The following is a 19,930-nucleotide window of genomic DNA, read 5'->3' as shown; positions in this document are numbered from 1 at the left end:
CACATCATCTTCCTTTTTCAATTTTCCATTTGTTGACTCAACCAACGAGCAGAACATGATTGTAGTAAATTTGAAGGACAAGGATTGTATGCCAGCCCAAGCGGGTAACTTGGTGGTGACCCAGAGTGGGTCTGGTAGGGGCTCTCCAAGCTGGACTGATAGAGCCAAGATAGGTATGCGTTGCATAAGTCCATGGGGGTGGGCTCGCACCCAGTTTGATTTTGTTGTCCTGTAACGCCATGCCCACGAGAGACGCTACAAAAGAATCTATCTTTTGGATTTCTGTATGCTTACAATTTCAATGCTTTACTGTTATGCATAAAAAGTACAAATACAAAATGACAGAAAAGAGGAAAAGAGTTACGTACGACACATGATGCACTTTCTAGAGGAGTTCCTCCAACCGCTTGATGTCTGGATCCAACTTTTCAGAGCTGCCACCACCCTCCTCTGAAAGAGGCATGTCCGGCCCCCTATATGCATCAGCTATGACTTTAGCTTTAACAAGCACCTCAGATGGCACAGTTTGCAGCAGGCTGCATTTTCAGAAAAATCAATACTTCATTAACTAGAAACACTTGAGACAATGAAATGATTAGATAGGATACAATATACCCGCACGCACATACCCGCCCAGGTCGCCTGAGCGGCAGTGGGCCGGGGGAGAAGGTGCTGAACTCTTCATCCCAGGTTCGACTCCTACCAGGTATATAGGTGCCTTTAACTGGCAGGCTCCCTAAGGGCTTTGGGGGTGTCACTGACCCCACCCAGGGTTTACCTTGGAGGAGGGCAGGCCCAGAGAGAGAGAGAGAGAGAGAGAGAGAGAGAGAGAGAGAGAGAGAGAGACTTGTCTAATGCTAGCACAGCAGCATTTATTTTTGCCTTCATGGACTCCACTGAAGCTGAAGGGTCTTTCCTTGACGCATGCAGCAGCAGTGAATCAAGATCCTCCAAGGCCCTGAAGAACCATGTTTATGATAGTCAGAGTTACATGTCAAGATCTGATTCCTATGAATGTAATTACAAGAATAGTTGCACAAGTATATAACATGCCAGCATATGAAAAGTTGTACCTAAGGCATTGATCAACAGAGTCAGTAGCAATCTTGCCTTTACCATCTTCAGATGCATATTGTGCAACCTATAATTCCGAACAGAAGTTTCAAAGCTAGAAGGTACTCAGGGACATGACTGCCATAAAGCAAATAAACAACAATAAGGACACACCTAGCCACTTCAATTTTTACCACACCCAATTCAATATGTTACTAGATCATGTCAACAAATGAAATCAACCTGCTCCGAGATTTAAGGGTATTGGTTATGATATAAAAATGGCAAAAAATAGTAAAGACCACCATTTTCACCGGTTCTGTTGATTTCCTGATTTTACACTTTTAACAAACCTAAATAAAGGGGAGAAAAACATGGGAAGACAACAGTTTTAGAAACTAGGTGTAGATTAGAAATCTACTACCCTAGGCTTCCAAAAATACCTTATAAAAAGGAAAAGAACATAAAAAAATACTTAAGATCTCAATCCTAATCTTACTGTTATGCATATCTGAATTGTTCACTTATTGGCTGATTTTAGAAATTTTACTTTTGCTATCACTTCATATGGTCAAAATGAAATTACTAATAAAAATAACGTGTGCATGTGTAAACGATCCAAGCCTGTTTTCTGGATCTGATACAAATTAACCCTCCTTGGATTCTAAACCACTTCCAATTTCACAACACTGGGTTACAGTCAAGAAGCAAGGGATAACATTCAACAGGTGAAACTTGTAAAAAGAATGGAAGAAACTCAGTTTGCAAAACAACCAACCAGACAAAGGCTCCTGCTGATTAAATGTTCAAAGAATGCCACAGAAACGCATGAAGCAAGCTTAGTGACCATCTACAAATGTTCATTCCTTACGATTGCCTGATGAATTATGAAAAATAACTAGGCACCGGACCTTGCTGGTTCTCCCATATGCATTTTTTTTTTCAACTTGTCACGTGGATATCTCACCTAGTGTGTCTGTATCAACACATGACACTGAATACACTATGGCACTTCAGGGACACAATCAAACTTTGCATTGGACACTGTCATTATCTTGCCCCGAACTTGATCCTTTTTCTGCAGCTATTTGTGTTTTTTCCTTTTAAAGTTTGTCATTTGTTACATGCATTTCAATTTTTTTAACTTGGATTTAGTATTTAATGTTCAATGAGTAACCGTAGCTTAGAATGGTTGTTCAAATATTGTACTTGATATGATAGTCATGCCTTACTGCTCTAGATTAGGAGTTATGAATGTACTTAATCATGCAGACACATAACTATACAGTGTACAACTGTGTCCTCTTGTACTAGTTTTACGGAATTCCTATGTCATACCAACTTTGTTGATGTATGCGTCCTGGACCTACGTCTGTGTCTCTATGACATAGAATGTCCTGGACCCATGTCCATGTCTATATAGCATAGTCTTCAACCACTCAAGGAGCTCTACCTCACATCATAGAGAATGCACAAATCCCTTCTGATTGTAACCCCAACGAGATTGGAGCATGGACAAAGATATCTATAGATTATAAATTTCTCTTTGAGATAGTGCCTCAAAAATCATCTTCAAGATGCTGACTAGTTGAGCGAATTCATTCAGGAATACATTTGACTAGATTGTTGGGGAGGCTTATGAAAAGATGGGACTCAGCCTTAGGAGAGTAATTTTTCATAGGCCTTCAGCACAAATACATAATCACGACTTCCAACAAAAGGTGATTAAAAGAAAAACATCAAGTGCGTTGCCTAAATGTTTTTTTATGTCTGTGTTCCTGTCTTCCTTTAAGCAAAATCCCCCTTAAAATATTTCATACCATACCCTATCCATACACATCTGTATGCCATAGACAATGCACAGACAAAAACCTACTTGGTATGTACTATGTATCCAGCAAGTTAGGGTTGCATTCAATAGACAGACGGTAATACCATCTTTAACCAGGGATTTCAGGTTAAAATTGCATAGAGGACTCTTCCCCAGTTTAGCCATCCCAAAAAAGGAAAAATAAGATAAAATCATTGTCTCCTGCATCACATCTAAACTCTCTGGCACTGAGGAAAGAGAAACCAATTATGCATGTGATACTGTTTATTTTACACCATCGTTGCATTAGGTGCCCATGGTTCGGACCCAAGCAAGCCACATAAACCAGTCACACTGGAGCTAGTTAAGGGCTAACAACAAATCAGATGTGAATGGCACAAACACGTGGAACTAAGACATCCAAACACTTAAAGCCTCATACAAACATATTGAAAAACCTGCTAGTCTAAAGGCAACCATCAGATACCGAGTCAACATGCAATCTGAGAAGATGTGGATCTTAGGAATATTTACACCAATCTAGAATTACTTTTCATTTTCTGAAATGCAATCCCAATGCTTTTGAATTCACAGCATCGTTAGAACAAGAGGCCCTACAGGAGTAGCATAATTCAGCAATGAAATAGTTCAGTTAAAAAGTCATAAATGCTCTTATCTACCAATACCAGAAACAAATCATACTTCATAGTTTCTCTAGGATGTATAATTGCAGCCATAGTCATAATCAGGAAAAATATATTTTTTAGGAAATTGTTGGTAAATTTTAAAATAAAAAAGAAACAAGAATAAAGATAATATTTGAAAATATAAAGAAAACTAAAACATAAAAAAACGGGTTACATCACATTTCAATCGTGATATATACAAAATAGGTGATGAACTGAATTTATCAAGACTTTATCAGGTATTTCATGCTTTGCAAAGTTAGCACAATAAGTTGACATTATTGATGATATTTGTGACAATTAAACTAAAAAGTAAGGAAACCCAGGTGCCAGTATGAATTTTCATGGTTAAATAAGCAACTGTGCTGCAAGCCATACTGGTGGACTGAAAGGAATCTTGACATCATCTTTTGTTGCACTTTAGAAACCTTGTCTGACTCAAAATGGAGGATATGGTGGTGCATGTTTGTACTGGAAGAGAGGATAACAATTAAAAAGCAGAGAACAAGCACTGTATCTCAGTAATTGAGTTAAAGTTAAATAAATAGCAATTCCCGGTGTAACTTCTGCATAAAGGTACTACTCAAATAGAATGTGAGAATTTAGAATCTCAATCACATGACCGAGAGGATTTCAAATACACAGAAAAAAACTTGCCTGGAATGAATTTACTGATTATTTTTCCTTAGATATAAACTTTAGTTTGGCAGAAATGGTTTTAACAAGATTAATCATATATCACACACAAATAAGAAGTATCCTTAATCCACATAAAATGAACGAGCACAGCCACACACCAAAGCAATAGTAAAATCTTCTCATACAAATAACAGACAGGACATTACCGCTCTTATATTTATACGAAGAGATGCAGCAGGTCCTGAGCGCAAGAGAGATCTACAGTCAGCATATTTTGGCCGATCAAATTCCAATGACGTTTCTGCATGAGAACATAGAGAAAATTATCAAAATAAAATACTGCCAAATATAAAATTATGAAAAAAATAAAAGTAGTGAATCAAAACATTCTAATATTTGCGAAAATAATAGGTTGGTTGCACCTAGAGGCATGGTCGGTATTTCTTTTTTTTTTGTCATGTATACTATTTACATAGGTCTATATTTGTGTTTTCTTAGTGTTTTTGTAATGTATTTGTTCTGGCCAACGCCACAAGGACATTTATGTCCAACTTGCGGTTTGAGAATCAAACAAAAGGTTGACCCCTAAGAGGCTTACGTATTCTTGAAACCCTATTGAATGAAAGTATTTTTGTGCTTTCCTTGTGTGTCGCCTGTTAGATTTAAGGTTTCTGAGTTTCCTACAAAGAGAAAATAAAACAGCAATGTGCGGGGCTGAATACACACAATTCCCAATATGGGAAATCGTGCCTCTTGCTATTCCTTTACATTGACCCATTGATTAAGTTACATTCCAGAAATACCCTCGCTTACATATAATACAAAAGAATACTATTGAGAGGCGTTTAAGGCAAAGAAAAAATATAATAAAACATGGACTGACACAGATATACGAATCTTGGATCCTGACCCAGACCCGACCTCACGTTAATAGCGTCCCTCAAATTGAACATGGTTATCAACCATGGGTAACTTGCTTCTCAGGTACCAAAATTTGTTCTTCGTGAGGCCTTTGGTAAATAAGTCAACTACTTGTTCTGCAGTCCGCAACTCATTGCTGAAAATAAATCATCATCCAACCAAGGCTGATATACTTCAAGACTATTGCTGTCCTGCAAAACATGATTGCTGCACTTATCATTAGAAAAATTGCACTCGGCAAATATAACATTTCTGAAGATTTTAATCTTTCCTGACTTAGGATCGTAGCATTTATAATCTTTGTAGTCATCAACATATCCAACAAAGCGGCAGATATAAGCTTATCCTGAAATTTGTTTCTCAGTTGACTGTCCACATGAACATAACATACACAGCCAAACGCCCTTAACTCATTATAATTTGGATGCTTCTCGAATAACATATAGTAAGAAGAGCTATTTTGCAAGAGTTTCATGGGCAATCAGTTTATCATATGGACAACTGTATGAAACGCCTCGATCTATAGTTTTATGGAAATCTTACTTGTATGTATGATGGACATCACACTCTCCACAATATGGCAATGCTTCATTTCAGCAATGTCATCTTGTTGAGGTATCCGCAGGCATGAAACTCTTCAATTAATCCTATCCTATTATTTCGTAAAAAGTCAATAAATTCCTTCGACGAGTATTCACCACCATCATCACACCGAAAATTTAGAATGTTCAAGGAGAATTGGGTACGAACATAGGCACAAAATTGTTTAAACACACCAAAAACTTCAAATTTATGTTTCAAGAAGAATATCCAAGTTTAACAAGAATAATAATCAATGAATGAAACATAATATTTACTACCAAAGAAAAAGACAAGTGGAGAGGGTCCCCATACATCATAATGAATAATTTCAAAAGGTCTCGAAGTCTTTTTATTATATGCATTGAATGAAAGTACATGACTTTTGCAAACTTGACAATTAGGACATAAACTATCACCAGACTCTTGATCCAAGACAGATTTAGGCAACATTTTATTTGAGACTAATCTTTCAATAAAGACTCCACCACAATGACCAAACCTACTACGTCAAACACTTGACCAACCAGACTCTGAAATACTTAAGACACACGTAGAGGACTTAGGCTTTGAACGACTATCCAATTTAGCTCAAGCATTCAAGGGATCTTCTCTGAAGACGTACATGTTGTCACATCTTTCTCCTTATGCGAATGTCTTCCTCATTTGAAGATCCTTTACATACACAAAAGATGAACTCAATATAAGAATTGGTAGCATCGAAAAGTTTAAAAACATAGACTATATTCTTCTTAATGTTGGGAGAACACAATACATTAGACAAGTGATTGGGATGAGATAAATGAATAAGAATATTTCTGGAGTGTGTAATAGGATGACATCTACCATCTCCGGTAACAATATTACTTTTACCAGAAAATAGAATTAATCTAGAGAATTTAGCAGCATCACCTGTGACATTACTGACAACCCCTGAATCCACGTACCAAACACCCTGGTCATTTTGTTTAAAGCTCAACCCAGAAAGTGTAGCCAAAAGAAGTTCCTTGTCAAAACCATTTTGTCCCTTGTTCTGTCGTTGATCACTAGACAGAGGTTTACCTCGAGAGTCAGAATTATATCTTGGGTCATCCTTGAACCAACATTTTGCCTTTACATGACCCTTCTTTTTACAGATATAAAATGTAAGAATATTATTATTAGAAGTACCTCTTCCTGCAAAGGGGGGTCTATTAGGTATAGGAAGTATTCCACGTCCTCCCCGATAAAAACCTCTGCCTCTACCACGTCCACAATTCATAAATGTTTTCATAACTAACACGTCATGTGAATTTACTTCAGCCCTTTCGATGTTTGACATTCCTTTCAATGTCATCTCATAACTAAGAAGCTTGGCTTTCATATCATCAAAGATACAAACAGTTCCAGTGTATTGCAAGGTGGTGGATAACATATGAAACTCGGGTCCTAAACCAACTAGAGCTTGCTGAATTTTGTCTTTCTCAAAAACTTCACATCCAATCAAGGCTAACTCTTCTACAATAAACTTAATTTTGTTGAAGTACTCCATAATAGACATGGATGCTTTATTTTTCAACATCTGGAATTCTCTTTTTAGGTAAATAATTTTAGCCTCTAAAATATGAGAATAAGTCTGCATCAACGTATTCCATAACACCATGGCACTGCAGTCATTTGGAATTCCCACTAATACTTCCTGAGATAGAGTGAAAGCTATGTCACAGGGATTCGGCTAGGAGGGTGCCGCACCCGCGTCGACGCGACTCGACGCGGGTGCGGGTGCGGGTGCCGCACAAGGTGCGGTCAACTCGATCCTGGGTGCGTTGACCGCACCCAGGATCATTAATGTCCATTTTAAAAAAAAAATAATTTGCCCAAATGGGCTTCGAAATTTTTTAAAAAAACTTTATGCTAGTCTGACAGCTGCAGCAGCTGTCAACTGCAAAATTTGAAAAAAAAACCCCGCCTATTCCCCAACCCCCTTTTTACATTTTTTCCCCTGCCGCACCCCCGCACCCGGGTTTTTTGGAAGTGCCGAATCCCCGCACCCGCGCCCGCACCCGCACCCACACCCATGTGACATAGAGTGAAAGTAATGTATGCTACTAAACTCTGATCCTTCTTCATCCAGTTGGTATAATCTGGATTACGAACTTTTCTGATTGCGATGACAACCCCTTTGTCATCTTTAACTTCATGGACAAAAAAATCAGATGGAGCAGCTACTGATCCATCTAGGTGATCAACAAGATCCTGACTCCAGATAAAAGGAATGATTTGCCTCTTCTAGGTAAGGAAGTTAGAATTGTTCAATTTTCCAGAGATCAATTGGCTGAGAAAATTGGCGGAGATAGACCCTTGAGAAGGATTTGGATCCATGAGGAATAAATGAAGAAGGAACAATACCACACGATAAACCATGAGTAGAGAACAATAATGAGAAAATACAATATCACACTGTAAATCATGGGCAGCAAACAACAATGAGCAAAGACAATATCACGCGATAAACCACGAAGTAAAATAAGCCTGGATTTTTTTTCCAAGATCAGGTTAAAACAGAACCCAACGATTACCAATAATCAACAAGGATATTTTCAGCAAACCCACATATCAATATCAATGTTGGTTTGCAATCACACCACAAACATATATCAAAAATATTGTGTGATATATAAGAGAATAGATTCAATCAGAAAATAAGAGCAAGAAACAAGGATCAGAGGGAAAGATTAAATAATTTTATCTACAAAGATAAAACTCAAACATGTTTTGAGAAAGAAAACATGATCCAAGAATATCAAGAAGGGAAAACTCAAATAAACCCAAACACATTTTGGGAAAACACAAACAAGATTTATGGGAATCAAGATTAATGATTTGAATCATAATAATAGAGAAGAAAAAAACGCAGATTTGAAGAAAAGGGGCACAATTTGAAGAAAGCTTGATGAAGGAAAAAAGATTAGAGGAAATAGGTGATTACCTGGAGGAAGAAAAATCAGATCTTGAAGGTCACAAAGATTTACCAGTTCTGATCCGGATCATGGCTCTAATACCATGTTAGATTTAGGGTTTCTGAGTTTCTTGGAGAAAGAAAAGAAAACAGCAATGTGTGGGGCTGAATACACACGATTCCCAATATGGGAAATCATGCCTCTTGCTATAACTATTCCTTTATATTGATCTATTGATTAAGTGGCATTCCAGAAATACCCTCGCTTACATATAATACAAAAGAATACTAATGAGGGGCATTTAAGGCAAAGAAAAAATATAATAAAACAACATGGACTAACACGGGTACACAGGTCCTGGATCCTGACCCAGACCCAACCTCACGCTAATATCTCCCTCCTTCTAACCCCAACTTGAAAATATAAGAAACATATTCAGTTACAAGTCATTACCTAGATCCTTGAGTTGAAATTGGCTCAGTATAACAGCAGGTACATATGCCTCCAGTGGATCAAGCTTTTTCCTGATGTTAAAAGGATGAAAGAAGGCATGTTATCAAATATGCTAAACCAAGCTTGTAAATTCACGCTATGCCCACAGTTGGAAGTATATGATATCAGGACAACATAAAAATAGAATACAGAAATGTCACTAACAGACCAAGGATCACTACAAGTGCGTATAATACCATCTAGGTAGATTCATAGCTAGACATTGCCAAAAAAGACTCAAGATAGGGCATCCTTTTTCTACACAAGGATAACTTCCTTTCCAAAGAAGAAATAGCAATAAATAATATGATCATGTTGCAATATACTGACAGACAGACAGTTACTTCTGCAAAAATCTTTTGAATCCAGAAACCAACATGGAAATAAAGCACACAACCAGCCTGATTTCCAGCTTAGTAGTAGCATGAGAGCTTACAAGTACAACCATGGTTTAAACTTCCACAAGAAATGTACAGAACAGGATGGCACACAATGTAGAGGGTTGAAGAAAAAACTTCTTACAAATGGTAGGAAAAATCAATTGATTGGATCAACAGTTTCCAATTTGATTCCAACATGTAGCCGGTAGCAATCCAAGTACATTGTCATATGCCAATTGTAGACCAGGTATGATCCAGACTATTGGGTTAGATGATCCACAAAGTCAAGCATAAGCCTGGGCCTATTAGTCCATGAAAAGGTTAAAAAAAGGGGTAAACTTATAGCCATATCACACCCTTTAGGCTACACAATAAGCTGACTTGCTCAATTGCTTAAACAAGGCAAGATTGTGCTTAGATCAGTTGAGACTATGCTGTGAGCTCGAGCTCATTTGAGCTTGTTAAAGCTTGTCTAAGATAGTTAATTTACTTGTATATAAATATCATTATATGAGTCAAAGAAATTAATTTTCTTAAAATGTAAAGGCTAAAGACCAAAGGGTTATGAACCAAAACCCTCTTCTTCAATTTATAGGGTTTCAAAGAGGCAAAGACAAGGATAAATATCTGACAGTGCAAGGAGATACCATGTGATTCATTTTCTTTTTCTTCTCTGCCTGCTCTTCTTCTCATTTTCACTCCTCTCTTCTTCTTCTGCCTATTACTCCTCCATATTGGAAACCCTAATTCTTATCTTCATGCCCTTTGATTTCTTACCTCCTCATTTTTCATCTTCTTTTGTAGGACTTACCTTGGACTCTAGCCAAGCGCAAACTTGAGCTCAAGCTTTAGGCTTGAGCACCATGGTTCTCTCAAAACATATGTACTTAAGTATATATATATATATATTGCTTCATACCCGATAAAGGGTATTCTTGTATTTCTGCCCAATAGGGGCATTTCAGTTATTTATTTTTTTAGTTTCTTTTTCTTTCTTTCTTTCTTTATTTTTAATTCTTTGTACTTTAACCTTTTTCTTTTTTATTGGATTGCATTGGGGGTCCCAACTAAGAGTTGTTGGGACCCCCAACGGTCATTAATATGACCGTTGGAGGCTCCCAACTACTCTTAGTGGGAGCCCCCAATGGCCTCCCCTTTAGTTGTATAAATAGGGGTTTCAGCCCTTTATAAGATAGGCTTTTTCAAACCCTTATGTTCAATAACATCCTCTTTTTCTTTGTAAGCCCTTTGTTGGCTTTTGTATTTGTCCCTTGTGGACTTGTTCGTTGTGATTGCACTTGTGGTTGTCCTTTATAGGACATTGGGTATGCTTTAGCATTCCTTATATCTTTTTCCGCTTACTTCATTACATGGTATCAGAGCAAGGTTGTGCTCTTGATTCTTGTTAAAGTTGTATTTGCTTTTCTTGTATTTCTCTCATTGCTCATCCTCTCTCTAAATCACCATGGAGGGTGAACAAAAAATAGATATCTCTTTCAAGCTAAATGGTACAAACTATTTGGTATGGGCATCCGTTATGGAGAACAACCTCAAAGACAAAAAGCTTTGGGGTTATGTGATGGGCACCGTTCCGGAACCTCAACTTCAACTTACCAAAATGGAAGGAGGACAAGAAAAGGCTTTTGAAGGAGGTGCACGAATCAAGGCGATTGAAGAACATCAATCCAAGATTGAGGATTGGGAGAGTAAACATGCAAAGATACTTGCATGGTTTATGAACAATGTGAAGTTAAAAATTTGTGCAAACATTGCCAAATTTCGTAAAGCTAACGAGTCATGGTTCTTCATGAAAAGTATGTACACATAAAAAGACCTCGCTAGACAATTCTTTCATTAAAAAAAGATTCACACCATTAAGCAAGGGGACATGTGTGTCTGTGACTACTTTAGCTCTTTTAGTCCCTTATGGGATGAGCTCTCTCTCCTAGAACCCAAGTAGGTGGCTAGTTAAGATGTAGAGCTTAGAAGAGAACAAATGGAAAAAGAACACTTTTTCCAATTTTTACATGGGCTTAGGCCCGATTATGAGCAAGTTAGATCTTCTCTCCTCCATAGATCTAAGTCTCTTCCCCTAGAAGACGTGGTTGCCGAAATATGACAAGAAAAAACTCGTCTTGACATGATAAAAAGAGGAGATGAAGTCTTAACCGTATCCAAACCCGACAACCATGTTAAGACCTACAAGCCTCCACATTTTGGGAGGCAAAATGGCTATAATGGAAACTATAAGAAGGTCATATGCCATCATTGTCAAGAACCGGGACACATAAGACCTAATTGTCCCAAGATAAATGAAGCTCCCAAACCTAGAGTTGCTTCTGTTGAAGAAACCACCCCAAGGAAGGAAGATTCAACCAAAGGAAAAATATCCTTTTCTCTTGCACAACTATCGGAGGCGCTTCAAATTCTACTCAAATCTCCATCTACATCGGGTGCCGCAATTGCCTCTTCCTCTCCTCCAGGTATGTCTTCTTGGATCCTTGACTCAAAAGCTTCTTTTCATATGACACCAGTTGAAAATGGGCTAACCGACTTACGTTCTAATTCAAAAACCTCCTATGTTTCAACTGCCGATGGAACATCTTTACAAATCAAAGGTGTTGGAATATTAAGCACTTTAAATTTTTTTTTTTTGCCAAATGTTAGAGTCAGTTCCACAACTAAATTTAAACCTTCTCTCCGTCTCTCAAATTTTCGATCGTGAATGTAAAATCTCCTTCTCAAATAAGGGTTGCTCTGTGCAGGATCTCCAGTCTGAAAAACAGATTGGGCAAGGCCATAGGAGGGGGAATCTCTATTACATGAACTACTTGAAACTCCCCACCAACTCTTTTTGTAATTATGTGCAAGATAAAAATATTGAGACTTGGCACAAAAGACTTAGACATCCAAGTTTCTCAAAAATGTAGTTTTTTTCCTTTGGAAAAAAAATTGTAATGAGAAAAATTTTGTTTGTAAGGATTGTATTTTTGGAAAAATGAAATTCACTTCTTTTCCAAATAGAACCTTTGTGTCTAAGAGGCCTTTTGAATTAGTTCATTCGGATGTGTGGGGCCCTTCTCCTGTCATATCAAAAGGAGAATACTCATATTATGTTACTTTTATTGATGACTTTACTAGATATGTATGGATTTATTTTCTTAACTTAAAATCTGATGTCTTCTCATTTTTTAAGAAATTTCATATGATTGTCAAAAATCAAATTTTAAGTAATATCACTATCCTTATGTCCGATTCAGGTGAATAATACTTGTCAAACGAGTTTCAAAATTATCTAGAAACCAATGAAATTTGCCATAAAGAATCTTGTCCTAAAACTCTACAACAAAATGGTTTAACCGGAAGAAAACATAGACACATTTTGAAAACTACTAGGACTCTTCTTATTTCAAAAGAAATTCCAAAAAGTTTTTGGGCCGAAGCCGCACTAACATCAATTTATTTGATAAATAGAATGATCTCATCATCTTTACAAAATATATCTCCCTATGAAAAACTATTTGAAAGAATACCCGATTTCAATAGGTTAAGAATTTTTTGTTGTAAATGTTTTGTTCTTTCACATAAAAGAGATAAATTATCACCAAAAGCTATTGAATGTGTATTAGGTTATGGAGAAAATAAAAAAGGATTTAGATGCTTCGACTCCAAAAATAACAAACTATATGTATCTAAAGATGTAACCTTTTTGGAAAATGAAAATGGCTTTGAGAAATCTAAAGACATTAGTGAAAGCGAATATACTTTATTGTTTGATCTTCTTCCTCAAGAAGAAGTGATTCCTAATGAAAATTCGGTGAATGACCAAGAGGACACTCCTTTTAACAATATTGAAAATGATAATGTTGATGAAATAATACATGAAAACGATATCATTGATAGTAGACCAATTCAAACCTATATTCGGCGTGGTCAACAAGTTCTCATGAATGGCTTGGAAAAATACTCCCAAGATTCTAGCATAGAGGAAACTTCACTTAGAAGATCCAGTCGTATCTCCAATCCCCTTAATAGGTTTGTTTCCTATGATTCACTAACACCAAAATATAGGTCATGCCTAATTGCGTTATATTCATTTCATGAACCATCCCACTATAATGAGACTAAAAAATTTTCTCATTGGGCTGAAGTCATGAACATTAGTATAATTAAAGATATGTATGAAGGTGTTTCTCTCAAGTACATTAGTATAATTAAAGATATGTATGAAGGAGTAGTAACCAATGTCCGCACTTGTGGAGGGGTGACAACCAATTTTCCGATAACGGTTGGGTTACATCAAGGATCTGCTTTAAGCCCTTTCCTATTTGCGATAGTGATGGATGAGCTTACGAGATCAATTCAAGAAAATGTACCGTAGTGTATGTTGTTTGCTGATGATATTGTTTTGATTGATGAGTCTAGAGCTGGGGTTAATGCTAAGTTAGAATTATGGAGACAGACATTGGAAGCTAGAGGTTTTAAGTTGAGTAAGAGTAAGACTGAATATATGGAATGTCGGTTTAGTAAGCAACGAAGTAGGGATGGGAGTGTAGTGAAGCTTGGTGAGCAAGATATACCGGTGAATGATTATTTCAAATATTTGGGATCCATCATTCAAAAGTATGGAGAAATTGATGGAGATGTAAATCATAGGATAAAGGTTGGGTGGATGAAATGGAAAAGTGCTACTGGAGTGCTGTGCGATCGTAGAATGCCATTGCGGTTGAAGGGAAAGTTTTATAGGACGACTATTAGACCCGCTTTACTATATGGTACGGAATGTTGGGCTGCCAAGAGACATCATATTCAAAAAATGAGTGTAGCTGAGATGCGGATGCTTAGATGGATGTGTGGAAATACAATAAAAGATAAGATTCGGAACGAAGAGATACGTAAGAAGGTAGGTGTTGCACCCATTGAAAATAAGATGCGAGAGAATCGTTTACGGTGGTTTGGACATATTCGGCGAAGGCCTAATGATGCTCCAGTTAGAAGGTTGGAGAAATGGGAAAATATATTAGTTAAAAGAGGTCGGGGTAGGCCTAGGAAGACTTGGATGGAGATGATAGGAAAGGATATGAATGCTTTGAACCTCACCGAGGACATGGCGTTGGATAGAAATGATTGGAGGAAAAGGATTCATGTGGAAGACCCAAAATGAATTTCTTTTTTGGTTCATATCGCTGACCCCAATTGTTTTGGGATGAAGGCGTAGTTGTTGTTGTTGTGTTTTGTTGCTGAAGTCATGAACATAGAACTTAGTGCCCTTGAAAAAGCAAAAACTTGGGAAATAACTTCATTACCTATGGAAAAGAAATCTATAAGTTGTAGATGGGTCTATAAAGTCAAAACTAAGAGCGATGGGTCCTTAGAACGCTACAAAGCTAGGTTAGTAGCTAAATGATACTCTCAAGAATACAGTATTGATTATGAGAAAACCTATGCCCCGGTTGCTAGAATGACTAGTGTTAGGACCCTTATTGTTGTTGCTTCTATTTAAAAATGACCTATTTATCAATTAGATGTTAAAAATGCATTTTTAAATGGTGAACTAAATGAAGAGGTTTACATGAATCCACCGCCAGAGGTATGTATTGGTAATGATAAAATTCTTAAACTCAACAAAGCTTTATATGGATTAAAACAAGCCCCAAAAGCTTGGCATGATATATTTAGTAATGTAATGACATGTTTGGGTTTTCGTTCATACTATACTGACACTACTCTTTTTGTAAAAAGTATAGAGTCTTTGGTGGTTATTCTCCTGCTTTATGTAGATGATATGATTATCACTGGAAGTGATACGCAGAGAATTAATGATATCAAGAAAGTTTAAAAAAAAAATTTGACATGTCTGATCTTGGATTCTTAAGATATTTTTTAGGTATTGAAGTAGCGTACTCCTTAAAAAGGTACATTCTTTCTCAAATAAAACTTGCAGCTGACATTTGTTCAAACTCCGACATTTCAGATGACAAGAAGACAAAAACCCCTAAAGTTATTAATGCCAAATTGAGATTGGAAGATGGAACTCTTCTTGAAGATCCTACTCCCTAACGTCAACTTGTCGAGTCTCTGACATACTTATCCATCACTCGGCCAAACATAGCTTATACAATTCATTCAGTCAGTCAGTTTCAACACGCACCTACAACGGTGCACATGAGTGCAGTCTTAAGAATCATCAGATACACTAAAAACACTATAACCAAGGAAGTTTTTCTTTCCGCACATTCGTCACTTGATTTAATTGCTTATACTTATGTTGATTGGGGGGAAAATCCCAATGATAGAGTCTCAACTACATATTTCTGTGTGTTTTTAGGTGACTTTATGATTTCTTGGATATGCAAGAAGCAGCACAAAGTATCATTGTCCTCAACAAAAGCTGAATATCGTGTAATTGCCACTACAACCATGGAGTTTGTGTGGTTTCGTAGTCTTCTTAGTGATATGAGCATAGTCATCTCTACACCTTCGAAGATGTGTTGTGATAATAAAAGAGTCATTTATATCACAAGCAACCATACCTTCCACGAGCGTACTAAACACATTGAGATGGACTGTCACTATGTGCGTGATGAATATCTAAGAGGGACTATCACATTGTTATACATTACATCCAAGTACTAGTTGGCGGACTTCTTCACCAAAGCTCTTGTTGCTCCTCTCTATATCTTTCTGCTTAACAAGCTTTCGGTCATCTCCCCGTAAAGCTTGAGGGAGGGTGTCAAAACATATGTACTTAAGTATATATATATATATATATATATATATATATATATATATATATATATATTGCTTCATACCTAATAAAGGGTATTCTTGTATTTCTGCTCAATAGGGGCATTTCAATCATTTATTTTTTTAGTTTCTTTTTCTTTCTTTATTTCTTTATTTTTTTGTACTTTTTCCTTTTTCTTTTTTATTGGATTGCATTGGGGTCCCAACTAAGAGTCGTTGGGACCCCCAACGACTCTTAGTGGGAGCCCTCAATGGCCTCCCCTTTAGTTGTATAAATAGGGGTCTTCACCCCTTTTTAAGATAGGCTTTTCCAAACCCTTCTGTTCAATAACATCCTCTTTTCTTTGTAAGACCTTTGTTGGCTTTTGTATTTGTCAATTGTGGACTTGTTCTTTGTGATTGCACTTGTGGTTGTCCTTTATAGGACATTGGGCATGCTTTAGCATTCCTTATATCTTTTTCCGCTTACTTTATTACAGGTTCAAGTTCAAGACAATCTTGAATTGAGCATGAGTAGTGGTCAAGCTTGTTGAGATGAGCACAAACCTATGTCACATGGATATGGATGCGAGATCGGGACACAATGCGGATACACTTAGTACAATACGATAATTTTCAAAAATTAGGAAACGGAGACACGTCCATACACACACATAGATGTATGTATGTGTGTGAGTGTGTATATTAAACAACAATTTTAAATTGCTATATTTAGGAATATCAAATAATGAAACTAAGTTGAAATTGAAATGTAATGTAATTGATGACAAATTTAAAAGAAACATAACCCAAGTGAATATGAAATAAGTAACTATGATCATAAAAGAAAATAGATAAAGTTAATGACACAATGTTGGCTGTGCTTGAAACTGGTTTGACTATGTTGATGAAGCATCATATCATGTCTGTGAAGTGTCCGAGTGTCGTGTCATGTCGATATGGGATATGCATGCTAAGTGAAGTGTCATTGTGACATAGGCACAAACAAACCATACTTGGCTTGGTTTGGCTTGTTTGCAGCCCTAACACCCATGTACCAGTGAACCTATTCGGCTCAATTGATTGGGCTGATTACAATGAGCGCTCTTGGTCATACGTACATACTTGTTGTTTTCTTTTTTAATTTGAGGTATCTTGGTCGTTTTATACACTAAGTGGCCTTGTAATGAGTTTCGAAGGAGAACAATGATCTGTTCTCCATTCTTCGCTTTCTCCCTTCTAATTTTCCCAAACCAATATAATCATTCATAATGTAGATTCCTCAGCAAAACAGATTCCACCTAAGCTTTAGGGATCGTTTGTTTCACCCTGAATGGGGGGAGTGAAAGGGTGAAACGAACACCCCACACAGAAAGTTTCATGGGGCCCACCCATTTAAATGGGTGGAGGCATAAAATGCCGTCAAAGTCACATTGCCCCCCTCCCCCCAGGGGAACGACTTTGACGGCATTTGCCTGCCTCCCGCCCTACTCTGTGTGTAACAAACAAGCCCTTAGGCTTTAATATTTGATTGAGAATGAATAAAAATCAAAACAAAAGCACCACTTCATATGCTCACAATTCTTCTTTCCAAACCCTTAAAGGTTTCCATTCCAAAGTCCAAACATTGAAAAAAAGTCCTCCAAGCTCTAATATTATAGCCATCACCACTCAAATGATAGCAGAGGCATCAGACCAACCAAAGCTCAATCATCATTAAATTGGTTATATATATATATATATATATATCCTTAATAATGTCATTTAATTGACTAAATAACTGTTTGTACTTTGTACAGTTAAACGATACATACTAAAATGATTCATTGGCTTTTTGTACATCAAATCATGTTTCTAATTAATCATTTTATCATATTAGCATTATATCAAAAACAATTTCTCTATTTTTAGAATTATGGAAAAAGAATGTTAATCATCACCTCCTATAATGCTCAACAGTAAGGTTGACTAAGTAGGGAACATAAGCTCGACATAAAGTGCAGATTATTACACTATATACTTGAAACATTTCCCCCACTTAAATCCTTTTATTTTTTAAATATCAGTCAGAACACCAAGTATTTTGGACTGACAAAAAATATTTTCCCTCACGATTGAAGCACAAAACTGCAATCATGATAATGCCGACTATTTTCATCTCAGCTTTGAATTTTGATCTAAGACCCTCCGCAAACAGTGTGGCGGCAATTTACCCAATATTACATCTCCGAATGGGAATTCCATGTATGTCCTTAATACCCTTCCTCAAGCTCAACATTGCAGATTCGATGGTGTACTTGTCCCTTAGACAATTGCAACTTTACCATACAGAAATCACATTTCTCATTCTCATTGCATACGTGGTGAACCTTCAAGTCACATAAAATATACCTTATTTCACACAAAAGGAATTTGCCCAAGATAAATACCATTACTCCAAACAATGAGCGGCTGAGATCACGAAAATTATGAATTTGCGCAAGAGAAATTGAGCGTAAATCGAGCAACAACTCCCACAAGAACCTGGGGTTCTTATTAGGCAGCAGGTTTTACGACCATTTTCCGCTCGCAGGAGCTCAAGTAAATGGGATTGCAGACCATTCAGCCATCCTTCTCATGTAAAAATCATGAATTTGGATAAAAAGAGAAAATAAAAAGCAGAGTGCGCGAATTGGCGATACCTCTTCACATATTTGTCCAAGATGCTGCCAGCATTAGCGCCATTATCTAGAGAGAGAGAGAGATGCAAAAGCAACAGAGGAAAAAGAGTTCAGCGAAGAGAGCAGAAAACCGAGAAACAGAATGAGCGGAAATGGAAACGGAAAGGATACAAGATTCTCTTCGTTCCTTTCTTCTTCGTCTTCTTCATCTCTTACCGAGGGAGAACAAGTGGAAGAGGACGAGCGAGAGGGAGGCGAGTCGCCTGGACGTACGGACCGCCGGAATCGAGGAAGAGGAAGAGCACATCGGCCGGAAGCGAGGTTTCAGAGGCGTCGCCGACGGCCGAGAGATCGCCGAGCACCACCATAACGTCGCCATCACTACCACCACCACCACCCTAACACCGGATTCTCGCCATCCTTCTCTTTCTCTTCCGAGAGCAACGTAGAGGGAATGGAAGGTTTTTGGAGTCTTATCCAAGCCACGTATTTTAGAGGCGAGTACATCATCGTAAACGCCATGGTCATCTAAAAATCAAGCTCAGATGCCTCGTCGTCGTCAACACAACTAAAAATACGGGTACGACACTACACGATACGACACGTGGGTTGGATGCTCAAGTTTCTTTTTTTTTTTAACTAGGGCACATGAACACGGAAATTTTAATTTTATTAATCAATAAAAAACTATAATTTATATATTTTAATATTTAAAAGGAATTTTATTGATATTAAAAATATATGAAATGGTATTTTTATACGTGTAAATGTCCGTGTCTTCGTGTCATGTTGCCCAAATGGCCTTCCGTAGTAGTCCAAAACGGATGCAGTTTTGCAGATTTAACGTGGCAGCTATTGGATTTACAACTTACTCTTTAAAGTCGAATAATTTTCACGGAAGTATTTTTCGTCTCAGAGAGAGAGAGAGAGAGACGTGCGATTTGCGGGCGTGCACGTAATTCGATAGTCAAACAGTTTCATGGAGTGGCATAGCTGGGTTTTTAAAAATAAATTTTGTTCTCGGCAAAATATCGGGATAGTTTTG

General features: G+C 37.2%; 1 protein-coding gene across 1 annotated transcript; it reads right to left on the bottom strand.

The window, feature by feature from the left end:
* Positions 1-251: 251 nt before the first annotated feature.
* LOC149816506 (uncharacterized) lies at positions 252-19,342 on the bottom strand. Its single transcript, XM_089986598.1, has 7 exons — positions 19,102-19,342; positions 18,907-18,952; positions 9,081-9,151; positions 4,395-4,489; positions 1,074-1,141; positions 848-958; positions 252-536 (listed from the first exon to the last, which is right to left on the bottom strand). Exons 1-7 carry the CDS (start codon positions 19,262-19,264, stop codon positions 386-388), a joined length of 705 nt encoding a protein of 234 aa, XP_089842724.1. The 5' UTR covers positions 19,265-19,342; the 3' UTR covers positions 252-385.
* Between the last annotated feature and the right edge of the window lie 588 nt (positions 19,343-19,930).

The sequence above is a fragment of the Nuphar pumila genome, chromosome 14 (genome assembly GCF_984573655.1).
Source record: "Nuphar pumila chromosome 14, dmNupPumi1.hap1.1, whole genome shotgun sequence".
NCBI lineage: Eukaryota > Viridiplantae > Streptophyta > Magnoliopsida > Nymphaeales > Nymphaeaceae > Nuphar > Nuphar pumila.
Note: the sequence above shows the minus strand (reverse complement) of the source record. Positions and strands in the feature narration are given on the sequence as shown.

Coding starts and splice junctions, on each gene's coding strand:
- LOC149816506 (XM_089986598.1), bottom strand. CDS start 19,264: ATGGCGACGTTATGGTGGTGCTCGGCGATCTCTCGGCCGTCGGCGACG. Junction 18,953..19,101: donor CTTCCACTTGTTCTCCCTCG/GTAAGAGATGAA, acceptor CTCTCTCTCTAG/ATAATGGCGCTAATGCTGGC. Junction 1,142..4,394: donor TTCGTATAAATATAAGAGCG/GTAATGTCCTGT, acceptor TCGGAATTATAG/GTTGCACAATATGCATCTGA.